This window comes from Dermacentor albipictus, chromosome 10, assembly GCF_038994185.2.
Source record: "Dermacentor albipictus isolate Rhodes 1998 colony chromosome 10, USDA_Dalb.pri_finalv2, whole genome shotgun sequence".
Taxonomy (NCBI): Eukaryota; Metazoa; Arthropoda; class Arachnida; order Ixodida; family Ixodidae; genus Dermacentor; species Dermacentor albipictus.
The window spans coordinates 53087411-53105138 of NC_091830.1; the positions used below are offsets into that span (position 1 = coordinate 53087411).

The 17728-nt window shown below is 44.4% G+C and overlaps 1 protein-coding gene across 3 annotated transcripts in view; it reads right to left on the reverse strand.

The window, feature by feature from the left end:
* The window catches only part of LOC135907637 (A disintegrin and metalloproteinase with thrombospondin motifs 5-like), a 109056-nt gene that overhangs the window by 22682 nt on the left and 68646 nt on the right, over nucleotides 1-17728 (reverse strand). For all 3 annotated transcript variants that reach the window (XM_070527169.1, XM_070527170.1, XM_070527168.1), the window contains 5 exons: nucleotides 13879-14005; nucleotides 13766-13819; nucleotides 13549-13682; nucleotides 8102-8173; nucleotides 3251-3393 (listed from right to left, as the gene is read on the reverse strand). In XM_070527169.1, coding sequence (XP_070383270.1) covers nucleotides 3251-3393; nucleotides 8102-8173; nucleotides 13549-13682; nucleotides 13766-13819; nucleotides 13879-14005 — 530 coding nt within the window. The remainder of the gene's footprint in view (nucleotides 1-3250; nucleotides 3394-8101; nucleotides 8174-13548; nucleotides 13683-13765; nucleotides 13820-13878; nucleotides 14006-17728) is intronic.

Here is a 17728-nt window from a genome sequence, read left to right on the forward strand (position 1 = left end):
TGTTCGAGTCAAGGCTCTCTCTTTTTGGGGACGGAGGGTTTAGTTGTCCTTGCCGTACGGGACTCGTGACATTATTCCGAAGCCACGCACGAAACATACTGTTTGCTTTGCGAAAGTTCTTTGCTCAGTCTCTAGATCACCACCAATGTCGTCGCCCAAGGTGCAATTCTTTGCCCGCTTTATTACTGTCCACATGATGGAGCTATTCTTATGTAAAGGGTGAACTTATGTAAAACGTGTGCAGCATGCCGTGTGCAGAGACCACCTCAGCACTGCGAAAGAGTGCCTGTTGCCTTCTCTTTACCCACGAAGAAGCCGATGTTGCAAGGAATTTGTGAACAGAAGCGCTATTTTGGCCGATTGGGTAAAGGCAAAGGTCTGGCTAGTTTTGCATGAAGAAAGCTACCATCGCGACTACTTGTGAGATGAACCAAAATTGAAGAACGGACAAACGCTAGCTTTCAATGAAGAATCCTAATTTACAAGTGAAAAACACATATATCATTTAGAATCTAAACCAAGATCATACGTTTATGAGGAAGAGGTACAACACATAAACACAAAATGCTTATGCAAAACACAAAAGGTAATGTAAAAGAAAGCCTGACTCGCTGTCGCATATACTGATCTTTGTGCCTATCCCAAGTTAGGTTCCTTCACTTCGGACAACCTAATGAAGTCGGTGAGAAGAAAAGTGGTCCGAAGTCCCTGAATCCTCGAACAATCAAAAGTAATGATGAAGCTATCTCAGACATTCTAAGTGGCTTTGTCTAGGGACAAAGGCAACAAGAGATAATTTGCTTAGGAGTGTCAGGGTATGCGTAGACTAGCGAACAGAAAAAGAAAAAATTGACAGTGGCTTGGCTCGGCTATGCCAGGATATACACAGCGAAAGCTAAGGCATAGCATGGTTAGCCTTGGTTAATCTAGATTGCAAGTCCGGGTTAGTCAGGTTGTTTAGCTATGTTGCGTCGTTTAGCCAGTAGTCGGGCGCGCTGTGCGTCTATTTCCTGGGCGATTCGTTTCGTCGTCATCTCGTTGCGATGTCGATTCCAGGCCTCCTCCTTCTTATCAGAATTGTCACCGTCCATACTGCCACCTCAACTGTGGTTGCGGCACATGCGAGCTGTCCTTTTCAATCCTCCGACATGTTATCAGGCATGCGACGCAGCTGGCGAAGAGAGCGGAGGCGAGTGCAAGGACGAGGAACGCAGCGTGACGTCATACGAAACGGCGGCGGCGGAAAGGCGCGGCGCTGTGTGGCGGCGCAACACCTGTGGCTCGGTGCTACTAGCGGCGCATGCGCAGTAGTGACTAGGGAGCGAGAGAGAGAGCGAAATATCCGTGGCGAGGCTCGCGTTGTGACGTCATGTGTCTCCTCGGAGCACCAACCCCGCGAAATCGCAAGTTCGCGGCAAGTAAAGCTTTCGCTTTAAAACAAATTGTGAACGGTAAGTCCTACGTGAAACGTATGCGGTTCCATCACCAAGGACTGCACGCATATACATAAACATATTATGATGCATGCCAAACGATCCGATGAAATAAAAGAAAATTACGTAGAAGAGGCCTTTATTTTACAAGTAGAACAAGTACTTAAGTACGAACTGTGAGCCTTAGGGAGACAACACGCAAGGACACCCACGTCGGCGAATAATAAAACGACATGCATTATATTTCAGTTACCAACCGTGAGATTACTTCAGGCACCTCGGTATGTCGCTTCTGCAAGAGCGCTTTGTGCGTTGCTCGTCGTTTCTTTGTCGTCGCTTAGTGCGCTTCCACATTACTCCATCGGAACAAAATTGAATTTGAGAAATTAACTGATAGCGAAGCTTTGAAATTTGTAAGGGCGTACTTCTACTCTGACTTGTACCTAGAGGAACGACATAATAATGACAAATAAACTAAAGATTGCTTAGTGAATCAGTGGTCAGGAGTAGCCTTCTAGTTTTTGTTTCTGGAGATTATGGACGTAATTTCCAATTCTGGCGACTATACTAAATGCATTTTTCTACCTGTTCTCTTTGCCTTTTATTACACGCTTGCCTATTTAGGCCAGAACCCGAACCTCTTCTGCCTTTTGGGAGGTGTGTAGTAGGACTCAGCGTTGCTTCAAATATACAATGAAGGGATTGTGCTATCTTTAGGGGTGCTAGGCACCAGTTAGTTCTTTAGATTCTTCACGCTTACTTTATGAGTAAACGGAATATGCAAACTCTGTCGAGGTGTGCTGGGCTGTGACTTACGCACCTGGGGGAGCACTCTGCGACGGTCACTTTCGGCGACAGTGTCGCCTCGGCGACGGTATCACCGGCAGGCGCGCGCTGATTGCCTGGTTTGGCAAAACGGAATGACGTAGTGCTCAAGCAGCCAATCAGCTGATCCGATTTTGTTAAACCAGCCAATCAGGGTGCACCTGAGGGCCAAATCGACGGTACCGCCTAAGTGGATCGTCACAGAATACGACCCCCGGACAAGGTTCACTTGCGCTATAATGAGAGTTGTGCAAAACGCACGAGAAGTACGGAACTTTATTCTCGCTCTAACCGACGCTTCAATTATTGCGGCATCAATTTACTGCCTTCACTACTTCGCCTACTTACTACTCGGTTACTAAACTTTCACCCGCTCATGTGAGATTTATATAAATTCGCGCTTTGATACAATACCTACGCATGCGTGCCGTAAAGGAAAGTTCCGTATGCTACACAACTCTTATATCGACTATCCCAACGGAATCATATACATTATTTATTATGGTCGTTTTGGGGCATATGAATTCCTCAAATAGGTATCACCAAGAATGTGTAAGAAAGCGGGTGTTTATTGCAAATAATAAACGCTTTAATAAGGCGTAGGGCAAGGGCAAATGCAATGCATTTGCCATGGACCTGAACCTTGGTCACCATCGAATATTTATCCCATAGCGTGGTGCAGGTATACAAGCAACCCAAAAGAAACTGAACATGTACACGTGTGGCCGTCATTACCAGACAACACTGTCCTTCAAATTGCGCAAGTATTCGTATTGAACTTATCCGCCGCATTCCGTATTGCCCCTATGCGTGCAAGAAAGACGCTACCATTGAGTGCCGTTGGGGATATTATTGCACACTAGAATCGCTAGAAACTGTGGTGAGAAGAGTACTGTGGTTTCGTATGTATGTTAGAAAAATCGTTTGAGGAATGCTTCAATAAAAACGCGTGCTTTCCGCAATTCTAAAAAATGACATCTGATAGAACTTACCCTGTTAACAGGAAGACAGCGTCAGCGTTATTGTAGAGCTCCCGATTTTGCGTTACGTAAGTTTTGAAAGAGGCAAGGGTGCCTTGAGCGTGAACGTATCTTGGATCCCGGGTCACTCTCCGTAGAAACCATTCCTGTTCAGCCTGAAGATAATTATTAGTAAAGTTATGTGTTGTTAGAAAATTAATTAAGCTTTTCGTTTCCTTAAACGGGAAGCAAGAGAGTGGCGCTAAAGAAATGACTCTTTCAATTAGAATTATTCGATTTTACAACCGAATCATTCTGTCGCTTGCTCGCTTTTTAGTTCGTCGTCCCCGTTCGTTCAGGCTATTCGCGTACATTGACAGCCATCGTCGATGGTTTGTGCATATTTTTTATAATAACTTGGCCAATGGAGCAAAGCAGTTTGGTTTATTTAGGCTATGGAATTCTTATAAATTATTTCTGAAAATGTGTCACTTAGAGCATTGACTTCGCTTTTACTTTTTGCGATCGCGAATTCATTAAAAATGCATCTATGTTCACATTTTCCGTGTTTTGTAACATTGCACGTGGCTTCTCTTTACGCTATAGGCAGCAGTGCAGCATCCGCCCGTCCGTAATACGAGGGTATGCGGACTTGAGTGACTGTGTTTTCAGCTCCCAGCTGCGGCATGAGAACTGGGCCAAACAACGACCAACGCGTTTGCCAGGCACTAAATTATGGATATGGACCGCACGAATAGCAATCGCATATGAGTGGATTGAGCCCAAAGTTACCCACTGACGTAACCTTTTGTAACTCTAAGGCAACCTTCAGGCCTCGTTTGCGTTACGTCGTTGCGAAGATAACAGCGTCGGTGATTTGCTTTGTTGTTTCCAAGTGCAAGCGCTGCACCTGCTTCGCCCGACTATGTTTACTGTTCTTGAACAGACGTTCTCGTCTCAAGTTGCTTTTGTCCACCACACAGTATTCGAATTGTCACATGTGTGACTATGCGCATTCTGCGTAATATCCTATTTAGTTGTTTTTGAGCACAATGAGTGTGGCTCATTCTGCTCTGTATGCTCTACCGTGCTTGTGGGCATTATCCGTGTGTGACTGATATTAGGACTAAGCCAGAAATTACAAGCACTTTAGCAAATGCTGTAAGCCAAGCTATGACGAAACATCTGGTTTAGTGCATTTTCGTAACACAGAGTACTTATATACGCCTCTTTTACAGCTGCACTTTACTGTACTGAGCGCCGAGCATGTGTTTAGTCAACAACTAAAGCGCGATTGAACTGGGCGCCAATGGTTAACTAGCGCTCAATGACGTGTTTGAAGATACCTCTCTTCATTCCACAAGGTTTCGTTTAGGAATCGCTTTTCAAGTGTTGTTACGCTATAGTCCGTTATTCCACGTGTTTCACTGCCCCACGTCGGCGGGTGCGTGTTTGATCCTTCTGAGCGCGCTGATTTGTTATGCGTTGCACTCCAGGTGGCGTCAGAGTTTCTACTAGAGATACACTGGGCGTCCATAAGGCGACCCGTAACGTAAAGCAATTCCATTTCACTTTTATTCCAGTTTCTTAACGCAACATTTTGTTAACAACTCGCGCAAACCTTGCGCAGTGACTCATCGCGCTGTTTGAACCCCTGATTCAACTACTCTCTCGGTTTATAGGAGGCCACTCTTGTTTGCTTTCAAAGCGAATAACATTGCCTACATTGACAGATTACCCAATAACTTGCATCTTATCCAGTAGACTGGCTACTGGTGAAGAGCACGCAGAAGTGGAGTGGGTTTCGATGGACCCGAACAAGTTCAGTGAAAGTCGACAACCGCTTAGCAGAGGCAAGCCGGCGCCTGTGATTGGTCCGCTTCCACTTAGTTTGCGGCGACTGTTCTAAAACGGTGGCAGCATGCAGCGGTGAGTTAAAATGCCGCTAAAACGGATCGTCGGCGAAGAAGAGTTGGCTAAGCGATGTCGTATGCGTGCCGAAGGGGCTGCACAACGTGATACTGCGATGCAAAAAAAAGTTTCTTATTCAAAAAGAAATATATTCTCGCCGGTCGCTTCCAGTAGCCACGTCCAGAACGGCCGGTGGGCAGCCATTTTCTAGTCCTTTCGGAACGAGACAGTTCTACGGCTACTCAAAAAAAAAAAAGACACTTCAATTTTGTTTAGCACTATACAACGCATTTTTAGTGCGTAAAGGTCAATTTGACTTGTTGCGTTCTCGTGGTTTTGTTATGCGGCCTGACAGACAGGAAAGCCGGCACAGCCCATAACGTTTGGAGCAATAGCGGATGGCTAATAGCGAAAGGGGCGTACAATCCGTAATATATATTTGCTTTTGTTCGGCCTCACCATGCATAATCAGTGCGTACACATCATACAGGATAAAGTGTCTCCGTAGTTTATGTGACGACCCATGTGACCACCCGTGACAGACAGGTGGAATGAGTGCGGCCCAAAATGTTTTGACTTGTAATGGTGGGCTAATGGCAGAGGTGTACTAGAAACAGGTTGAAATCGTCTTACGTTATAACACTCAAGGTATACCAGTACCAGTGCTCACGTGCGCGGCAGAAACCTGGAGGCTTACGAAAAGGGTTCGACTTAAATTGAGGACGACGCAACGAGTTATGTGAAGAAGAATGATAGGTGTAACGTTAAGGGATAAGAAAAGAGCAGATTGGGTGAGGGAACAAACGCGACTTAATGATATCTTAGTTGAAATCAAGAGAAAGGCATGGGCAGGACACGTAATAAGGAGGGAAGATAACCGATGGTCATTAAGAGTTACGGAATGGATTCCAAGGGAAGGGAAGCATAGCAGAGGGTGGCAGAAAGTTAGGTGAGCGGATGAGATTAAGAAGATTGCAGAGACAACATGGCCACAATTGGTACATGACCGGGGTAGTTGGGGAAGTATGGGAGAGGCCTTTGCACTGCAGTGGGCATAACCAGGCTGATGATGATGATGATGATGATGATGGTGATGATTATGATGATGACTCAAGGTATGTATTAGTCTTCTTCTTATGCTTCCGAAGCAAGCTCAAACAGGGAAAGAGGCTCAATCAACTAAACGTGACCGCGCTGCTGGTGAAATAGGACATTCTCCCACCATTACTAAGCACACTGGAGAGCAAACTGAGGTTAAAGTAAAGGTGAGAACAGGAACCTTATAGCAAGCAAGACGAACGTGCGATGCCACAAATACTATTGCACCTAAGCGCCTTACTTTAACCGTTGTCAGTCAGGCCAACCTGTAGCCTCTGAATTAGCGCTTGGCATTCTTACGCTCAAAACAACGCTTGAATCATCTGCCTCGCACTGTGCCGTCGTGTTTCAACTGTCGCAAAGAGCCGCGAAAACCGGAACGTCCACACGACTAACGAGTCCGGTAATACACAACTGTGTATATATATATATATAGTGTATATAAAGCGCAAATACATTACACAAGTTAATTAAACGGCATATTGCGACCGAATGTGTTACAATAACATGCAGAGAGCAGATTTTTTGAACGTATAGGGCAAGCAGTTGGCACGTAGAGGGTACATCTTGCCAAGTACTTAAAAGTTGGCAAAGGATGAAGGAAAGAAAATTTACAAAAGAACAAATCTCCTATCGTCCAGTGCAGTGCCTATCGCACAGCCATATATTCTCATGCTGCATCATATTTGGGTACAAATGTCTCATTGACATATCTGAAAATTGACTTTGCTCTGCACTTGACAGCTCATAATGACTATTCTTAGGTATTTGTGCCGATGCTTGTACACAGCGTGCGACAGAACCATTCGCTCTTGGCGATTAACCCGAGCGAGATCATGGGGCTACACACTGCCACATACTGGCTCTAATAGAAATTTCTCTCTTTCTGCTCTAACACATCTACTAGCACATAGTCGCCTTCCCATGTGAGGCAGTAGATATTTTCTTTGTTCCCTTCCTCGAAAAAATAAACTTACAAAACGTTTACGTGCTCAATGACACTTTAAATACGTGCGAAAGCTGCGACAACCGACTTGGGCAACACAGAAATAACACGTCGCGGCACGCCTTGACTCGTGTGAAGCTGCCGAAGCTTCCTTTTGTAGCGATTTCGGTAACCATCACTACTAAATTAGATATCTGATTGCCACTCTTTGGCGAATAAGTAGCAGACAGTTCTGATGCGGATCAAGTGTGCTAGCACCATGCCCATGAAATCCTGCATCTCGATGAATTTATTCTTATCAGTTCGCACATCGTGGTGCCTTGGAGGCTCTTTCTTTAAGCCTGCATATGTATAACAAACACAACGTACAGAGCAACAAGACCGCGCTGAATGTTTTCGATATTTTTGCGGTAAGCGCTCAGCACGAATTTTGCCCATATGCAATACCATTCATGGACAGATGCGTGAAACAGTCCCGTAAAGCCATATAATTCGAGTAGCAAGAAACGTTTGTTACAGACAGGTCATCACGAAAACATCAGACGGAACTCCAGGTCTATAAAAGCCCAGTAATCTATACAAGGTAAAATAAAGTAGAGTGTGGCCGCATAGTAATCACGTCGCGCAGACATTCAGAAGTTATTGACCTGGGGTTGGATTCATAAAGCTCCTCGTTGGTCAGCTTAGCTTTCCATTGGCCGGGCCCCTTCGTTATAAGTGTGTGTGACACCATGATTGGCTTTCACTTGCCTTTATGAACACTTTTATTGTAAAAAAACGTAACAAACTATTGTTGTGAACAAGAACTTTGACTCTGAAGGCATAATTTATTTAACGGAACTTTTAACATTTTTTTCTCGTACCACAGTTTTTTTTTTCTTTTGTAAAAACTGGGTAAAGATCCTCGATTATGCAGCAGAAACTCTTACCGTTGTAACCTCCAGCCCGACAAGTTTGTGCTTGACTTTTGGATCAGTAACTCCCAAGTACCTCAGGTTTATCTGAGAAAAAGTCACGTTTGTGAGGGCATTGACGACACGTAAAGTATATGAATAAGCGTAACCACACAACAACCAATGAAAAAATGAATACGCCATAAAGAAATAGTTTTGTGACTAGACGAAACCGACTAAAGCTTCTACAAAAATTATATCCTTTCTTGTGTTTCTCGTAGCGAAATCATCGGCACTAACTCTTTATGCCTAGCTGAATCATAGTATAGAAAGCAGTTTCTTCGTCCGCATTCTTTATGGAAGTTTCCTACTCTTTAAAACAGAGTTATTTTCTTTAGGTCTCTATACTTAGAATTCATGGCCGTAAACGCTCTCTTGGAAGTGGCTGCTAGAGACGATTCAATCTTATGGCAAGTAAACGCTAAGCATTTCTCTATTAAATGCACGTTTAAAGGAGCATACCGAAGGCCTCTTATCAAAATGCGCTGAGGCTAGTGGCTAGTGGCTAGTTCCGTAAAACGGTTTGTTTCTAAGCGATAGACGGTTCTGAGGGAGGGCGTACAGGGCACTCCTCCCCCCCCCCCAAAAAAAATAGAAGAGAGAGATTTTATTTAATGAAACGTGAGGGAGGTTCTCGTTAGCTAGCGTGCTCAAGCTTGCGACTGTGCTCAAGGGAAAGTGGCACAGGAAAATGAAAGAGAAGCCGGGTGCAACAAGGGAGGAGCAGTGGAACGCTAGAGGCGCCACCTTGCAGCCATGCTAACGACATTAACACTTTCGTGACCGCACCTATTCCCGTCGACAGTATGTTCTCGGTGGTACAAGTTCGAGTTTTGGTGCCTCTCCGAGCGCTTAGGACAGCTAGCGCCATCGAACAGGATAAAGAGAGACTATTTTATCAGGTTCAGATTTGTGTTTCTTTTTTCCACCGTGTAGGGATTTTTAAAGCGCCTGCATGGTCGGGGTGACGAGCGGTCGTTGTTTTCGAGATGGCATTTACGTAGTGCGGATCCGCTCCATGGAAACGGCGAGTCTCGACGGATTCCGACGCATCTGGGCTCGAATTTGTGGATGCTCACAGCACCACAAACTCGGAAGACGACTTCGATTCGTCGGACTTCAGTATGGACGACGACAGTGCAGCAAACCACCGTGGAACATCGACAGGTATCCGCCGGTGAGTTTTGCTTTCTTCTCGGACCGTGTTATCGCATCGTAAGGATTTCCGGCGTGTTCTAAAGGTTACAGTTCCTATCTGCAGGGTGTCAATGTGATTCAGACAGGACCATTTGCTGGCGGCCACGCAGAGAGTGGAGTTTTGTATATGAAGACCGCCGGGAGTGGACCTTGGAATCGCGCTCCGGAGTGCTGCGCGGCGGTTCGTAAGAGCCGTCAATTTCTTGTTGTTTTTCTCCGCCGAAATCATCAGGGATATATGCAACAACACAAATAAGTATGCGTGGATGCATATTTTCGAGAAACCCACGTACAGCGAGAGATAGATCGCTGAAGGAAGTCACTCAAGAGCAGATGCTCAAGTTCATCGGACTTCTCATATACATGGGAATCGTGCAAGTCCCATGCTTGCATTGTTATTGGAGCACATGCAGATTATTCTCCGGGCTTTTTCTGCCTGCAGTGATGCCAAGGAAATGGTTCAAGGCGTTGCTTGCCTTCCTGAGGGTGTCTGATCCAGGGAAGACGACCGTTGCATCCCATGGCAAGCTTCACCGCATATCCTCTCTGCTTCAGCACATCAACGATTCTTCGACGTTATTTTTTCAAACGCGTCGGAACCTCTCCGTCGGGGAGAAAATGGTGAAATCAAAAGGTCGGTCTGGAATTCGCCAGTACATGAGGGATAAAGTGATCAAATGGGGTTACAAATTATGGGTTTTGGCACATTCAGAAACGGGGTACACTGTTCAGTTCAGCGTCTACACGGGAAAGCGCGAAGAGCCTAGCATGCAAGGTTTGGCATTCGATGTTGTGACGCGGCTGTGCAAAAATTATCTTGATCAGGGTTGCATCATTTCTTTGGCCAATTCCTACACTTCCACATCTTTGTTTGTTCATTTACTGGAGCGCAAGACAATTCCATGTGGGATAATGTGGAAAGGTCGGCGTGGCTTTCTAAGTGAACTCAAAGGCACACAGTGGGAAAAGAAGGCGAAAAGCGAAAAGAGAAGGCAGAGTTCGATGGCTGCGGGAGCAGGATGTTTTGGACTTCCAATGGAAAGACAGGCGGGTTGTGGATATGTCTACCGCGCAGACAGCGAATAAACTCGTCCTTATAAAGCGAAGAAAGAAAGTTGGGAATATGAGGACAGAAGTGTCCGTGGAGAAGCCGGTGCTGATCAAGAAATACAATGTGGGCATACTTGGAGGGCATAAATCTGGCCAGCTCATCGGATCGTACAACATTCTTACGAAGTCCGTGCGTGGGTGGAAGACACTGTTTTTCCACTGTATCGATATAGCTGTAGTAAATAGCTTTATGATGTTTGACGAGCATCATTAGCAGCATCCAGATGTTCCAGAATCATCGCGAAGTTTGCACTTCAACCAGTTTGCCTTCAGGCTAGAACTAATCGACCAGCTGCTGGGATATGATGAGCCACATTTTGCGGACCCCCCAGTTGCGCCTGTTGTTCCCTCTCGGAGCGCACCTTAGGTTCAACAGCATCAAATACAAAAAAATTGAAAGATATAGAAAGTGTAAACTGTGCTATGAAGAAAGAAAAGTTGCGCGGAAAACAAATCTGGAAACGTGCAGCTAACCTCGGTTTCACTTCATCGAGAAACTGCTTCGCACGGTGGCACGATAGACGACACTAGGTTTAATGTTTTCTTGCGTACCTGAAGAACTTTTGTAGATACACAGCTAATATCTACAGGCTGATTTCATATGGCCCTTTTGTTGAAAATGTATATTTCAATTTTTTTTTTAAATATATTTTTTGTGCAAAGCAGCATTGATGTTTTTATCAATCTTTCTCACTTCTGTTGCAATTTTTTCGATTTGCTTAATTTTTTCGTACTATTAATAATAAACATGTTGTTTGAAATTAATACCGTTGGAAAGATAATTTTTTCTTCTACAATTTGATACCATACACTTCAACATGAATAATTTTCTGTGGCAGGAAAAAAATAATTACCAGACTGCCCTAAAACTACCGATTTTCCCGCAGTCACGAAAGTGTTAAGGGACGTTGTCAAATGCAGGCACGGAGGGATGTTATCAAATCGATGGATGCTCTCGAATTGTTCCAGAACGTCTTTCAATTGAGATTGTTGCGCATCTTGACAAATGACCAGTGACGCCACCGAAACGTTCGCAAACGCCTGCAGGACATTGACGAGCACCGAAGGAATAAACTGACCCCTCATTCGCGGGCGTACGAAGGGCGTGTGAAACCAGAGCTTCGTAAGATGCAATGAGCGACTCGAGTACGGAAAGCAGCTTTACAGCGGACTTGGCAGAGGACTTTTCGAACGTCTGAAACAAGCATGGCGTGCAGAGTTCATCAGATGTTTCAGCCTGCCCCGAATATTCTCTTTCCCGTTTGTTTCAGTCCCTTTTGTGCTGCGAGCACCGCTAGATTCATCAACTTGTTCATTGCAGACCCCGTATATCACATTTTATTGCGCACCCAATGCATGACACAAAACGGGTAAGTGAAAACGCTCCGTACAGAAGGGTTCTTGCCTCGGTTGTCGGAAACTGGTGCCGGTATGCGGTGACCCAGAACTACTGAGCCAACGTGTTAGGGCTATGTAATGCAGAAGTAAGCAGCTATGCTGCTCCTTAATTTGGGGCATATTAGACAAGCTACAGATGGTGTGATCACTTTACGGAGAGTTGTTAAAAACACCGCGTGAACTCATCATAGTAAGCATCAAGCTAGGCGATCAACTTAAACATCACGGATTTCGAAGGTGACTGTCAGAATCGGTAGATGTCGTGAATGGTATCAGTTATATTGATTATCGCTCTCAATGTGCCGTGTCGTCTCAATACTGGGATATGACTTGTTCATCAAGGTGTTATCAGAAATGACGTCTTGCGCGTTAGTTACTCGTTTACACAACGGCATACATCAGCAAGAAAAGAATGCAACAATGCTTAATCGGGAGAACGCCCGAGATGGACTGGCTATAGCCTATATAAATCCCCGTTTCCTCTGTGGAGTGTTGCTGCAAATTTCGTATAATTTTTACGACGTGGATACCATATTACGTTCTATATGGAGACTACCAAGTCACTGAAATCTCCTAAGGCGCGTCTTTCGAGTTTGTTGTTGTTTACGCAATGAATATAAGTGTACAGATAAATACATATGTGTTTTCGTGGTCGCACATGGCCTTCAAGCAGTTTCAACACCAGGATCTAGTCATCCGTGAAGTACACGCACTGAGCGGCACCGAGATGCATAACGCCGCTCCTGTCATTCCGTCACTTCAATCAAACTACTGTGGGGCACAGCTTACAACACATGGCCGTTTATGCTGCAGTCGCAAGAGGCGTTTTCGATTTGTGGTCGAACCCGAACTCAGTTGAATTCCTGGATCCCGATCGGCTTCTTCGAGTAAGCTGCGCAGGGAACCAATCGTAACCAAGGAAATCGATCCGGATCGGGCTCGATTCTGATCGCGCTCCATGGCGATAGATAATGCCCTGTGTGACTAGGATATAAGTGTTCGCGATAAGCCTCTTGATGGGCAAAGCATGGTCCACAATATTGGAACCAAGTGTGGTGTAGGTTTCTAGTCTGCACGTGGCCCACAGAGAAGTGGAACCAAGTGTGGTGCAGGTTTCTAGCCTGAACGTGGCCCACAGAGAAATGTAATTTTGTTCACTTTTTCGGAATTTTGGTGTGAATAAAACTGCCGAACGAAAAGACCCGCATATGGTGATTCCAAAGTCCTCTCCACTGTCACTTGCATGCGGTAGTAACCGACAGACATGTGCTAACTAAAAACCGTCTGCATTCGCACAACGCCAGTTGCCGAGCAAGTGCAGTAATAGTTTAATAATTTCACTGGCCCCGCAAACGTATTTCGCGACCTTTATTTTAGAGAAAACATTTGTTACATCATTCGAGACTTGTCAGTAACATTCAGAAACCTTATGTTATTCTTCTGCTTAACTATATATACAGAAGCGCTCTGTCGAGAACTAGTTGATTCACACTGAAGAATTGACGTACGGCGTAAAATAAGAGGAGGGTGGACAGAACGCAAGAAAAGAGCGAACTGCTTTGTGCAATGTGTCTTTCCAGCCTTCTTGTAATTTGCGCAGTGCACTGCTTGTTCAGTAGTACAGTTGGCAAAGTGAGAAGGTATTATAAGGAACTAAAAAAAAAGAAACAGAAGTGAGCAGTCTGAAAAAGGGTGCTTGTACTAATGTATATACTTACAGCATTTACGCATATGGCGACATATTTAATGATGTTGGCGGTACTGCTGAAAACCCGCGCGAACAGGGAGTCCACCACAACGAAAAGCTCGGGACGTATAGTTTCAGATGATCGTTCCGAAATATGGATACTTTCTGAAATGAAGATAATTTAACTGGATGAGCAGCAAGAATTTGATGTTAAGGCTGTATGACGGGTTGTGCTAAACCGGACGTACCATTTCTCCCCATGGCACCGTTGAAAGTTCGCGTGGTTGGATAGGCAGCGACTTCTGTAAGGGATAAATGATCTTTGGGTAATTAAAGCCTGAGAGAGACGACTGCTTCGTACCGTAATCTCCACTGTCACTTGTTAGCTCGTCTTGAATTTCTATCAGTTGGTGCGCAACACGGCCATCCGAACTTCGCTTCTGTGTCGAAAGCGGTGCGATACGCATTCGCGGGGTGACTATGCCTTCCTGCAGAAATAGTTAAAAGAAGGGTCGTATTAATGTTTGCGCAGTATTCTGGGTTTATTTACGAGCGCTACTTAGCTACAAGTATAGTTAAACGGATATGGTATAAGAGTCATGTTCATTCTGAGCACATCTTCTAAGAGTACGGAAAGAAGGAAATGTGCAAGTGCAGCGTATCACCAAACGCTGCAACTCCAAACTGCAAGAGGTAGAACTCATTATTGTTTACACGTGCTTCGCCCCTGTACTTCGCTACCCATCACATCCCGTAATACTTGATTGACAGATCGCGCGTCCGGCTTTGCAACAAAACAGGCTGAATTTAAATAAGTGAGTAATCACTTTTTATATTCTGTCAGCAATATGGGCCACTGATTGTTCTAGTTAAAACATTGCTATCACTTGTGAGTCCACTCACCAGGTTGATGCCATGTAACAAAAATTAGTCGGAAGGGACAAGGCGTGTTATAGTGTTTTAGCATTAGTGTGCATCATATTTGGACACCGTGATGACAATGTTCTAGTTCTTCTTTTCAAGTGAAATGACGCAAGGCATCCTGGGGAATCAGTCATAAATGGCGCGGTGAAAAAAAAATTTCTGTGAAAGTAAGGTAACATAAAATAATTATCTCGTAAATGGCATTTATAGTGTGTCTACTGTTACAGATATAAATGATCAAATATTTCGGTATTACAAAAGAAAGGTTACTCGCGCTTAATAAATATTATAAAGAATTTTGGCATGCAGTTATTTTTTACTCACGCCGAAAGATGTATAGGGTTTAACAAACGTTCCTGTAGGTGTAGCCCAGCACGGTAGCCCCAAGGGAAAGAATTAATGGCAGAGTGAAGTTCAGGCCAAGGTTTTGGAAGGGTTCTTCTAAAAATACTTTCCTTTGTATAATGAACCAGCGGCCTGTTCACTCTCATGAGAGTTCACTCTCATTGCATACAGGACACCAAGATGATTTAGGCAAACCAGTCCTGTGGAGGTAAAGGCTCAAGGGGGGGGGACTGGGAACCAAAGTCTGACAATCGTTGTTTCAAGTTTTCTGGTGGAGCACCATTTGTCATCATCATCATCAGCCTGGTTACACCCACTGCAGGGCAAAGGCCTCTCCCATACTTCTCCAACGACCCCAGTCATCTACTAATTGTGGCCATGCCGTCCCTGCAAACTTCTTAATCTCATCCGCCCACCTAACTTTCTGTCGCCCCCTGCTACGCTTCCCTTCCCTTGGGATCCCTTGATGATTTGTTGTACTAAGGAAAATTGAGATGCGGGAAAGCAGATGAAGATGATGATGAATGCGCGAAATTATTTCCAGTAGTATATTTTCCGAAGCATGCCACAGTAATGAAAGCGACGTATGTTAAATGGGGGTTATAGGACCATCGTGGGATGCTATATCTCCTAAGGTTCGTTCAAGGCTGGAGCCTTGTGGCCTGGCACCCATATTAAACGAACAAGACGTAAAAGCCTTGGGAGAAGAGAATGGGCAGTTTCTAATAAATTTGCCAATTAGGAAGTGACTGGTGAAGAACCAACAGTCAGAAAATCAGTTAAAATTACGGCTGATGACAGAGATGGTGCCAAGTTGCGTAATGCTAAGCCAGTTGCCAATAATTCTGTCTGAAAGATAAACGTGAGGTCAGGTAGCCGAATGAAAAAAAAAACAATTTGGATATGGTGATAGAATGCCCACACCGATCTTTCCTTCACAGACGGAAGCATCAGTTGCTATCACGGTCTTTCTATCCAGGTGTGTAAGGTGGTCTTCCAATATACTATACAGATATTGATCGGACAAATGTTGATCATTGTTTGAAAAGTATAATTGAATTCAGTTTTAGCGACTATAACAGAGGAATTTAGAAAGGCCACCACGCAGAGGTGAACATTTAGTGGGTCCAATAGTTCTCTACGACAACAACTTCAAGGCAACATGAGCAATACTATGTATGGTTGAAAATGTGGCAGATTCATTAATAAAACATCTTGTATCCTCTTATATGGTGATAAATATATTTTTAGGAAGCTTTCTACTTTCAGCATATGAAATCGTATGAGAAGAAAGGGCGGCTTTGCTTCTTGATATAAGATATCATTAGCGGCAAACTAAGCAAGCCCAAGACATAAACCTAATTCCTCTCGTTCTAACAGAACCGTACACCAGATTTCCTAGACAGGTCCCCCAGAAAACAAAACGCAGCCGAACACTATTATCGGGCGAACATACAAGCAATAGAACATAATTTGGGCACACCAACGCAATTCTGATCGGTTGCTGTTAAGTCTACGCAGCATTCCTACTGCGCTTGCTCCCCTTCAGGTATTGTGTTCCACCCGCGGACTTCAATTAATCTTTTCGGTGTGCATTACTCCCACATGTGTAAGTGAATTCACCTGCTGGATTATCTCTTGTCGATAAACAATGCTAATTTCTACAGGAATGCTTTGACGGAAAATTAGAATGATGCCTTTTCTGATATTTTAAGAGAGAGCTTAATGCCATCAAACCACAATTCTAGGCGGCTCTTATAGGACTGTAGAGTTTGGTACGAAGCATGTAAATCTGCCGATGCAGCAAAAAAATGCGATGTCGTCAATGCCGCGATGAATGGCGCAACTTCATTTTCTTCTTTCAAATAACTGGAATGTTCTTATTTCGGCAAAAGCAACTACAAACGCATACGCCCGTATGTCTATTACGCAAGTTAGTATCCTTCTGGTTTCAACAAGTGCACTGTGGTTGATGCGATAGTAAACAGAAGAAGCAAGGATTGGATTACTGCAAACTTGTGAACCGGAATGCCCTGAAAGAAGAACGACCGCACGTACTTTCTTGGACAAGGTAAGATTAATGTTTCAATTTACGATATTCCTTATCACAACATCACGTGTCAAACAACTGTCTAGACGCATCATGATTCATTGACGAACAGCGATCAGTGCTTTCCATAAAATTTGATAGTAATAATGGTAGTTATGCAAGTGAAATAAGGTTGTAAGTAGACTTCAAACCACTCTAATGCCGCTGTCGTAGGAGACAGTAACCGACGCCATTGATGCTTCATCATGGTAAAGGTCATCCTCAAGGTAAGGTCCGCTCATCTGCAAAAAATTAGAGCGAACGGCAGACTTTCGCTATGACTGGTCTTGTGCAAGCATGTGTCTTGTTTCAAAAGGTACCAGATTTACTCACTTACATAGGTGTGCACAGGTATACCGTTGGAGTAAGTCCTCACGAGGAACTCTCTTTCAAGAACCGAACTCTTTTTAAGTTTAAGTAGAATGTCGTCTGTTATCTTCAGCAAGCGGCCACCATCTGCTTCACGGCTCCGAAATAACTCCGGGTACACAATGCGGCCGCCTGTGTGAACAAACTGAGTGAGTGCGTAGTGCCATTTATATCTGCATAATCACAGAACGCTACGGAATAAAAAAAATGAGCTTCTTTACAAAATTAAACTCCTACAACGCCAGAAAGCCACTCCTACATTGAGAAGAGGAATTGTAAGCAATGGAAGTACTAAAGAACGAAAGCCGGTAGTGACGCCGCCTTAAAGGGCTCGCACGAGCCCGCCGCGACGTCACTAATTTCGGTGGGCGTAGGCTCGGGCCTGGTTAGTTGCTTATCGGCGCTCATGTACTGCACTGCATTGTAAGGGAGCCAAAGTCCAAGGATGACAAGTTTACTAGTCTTTCAGCGAGACACAACGGCA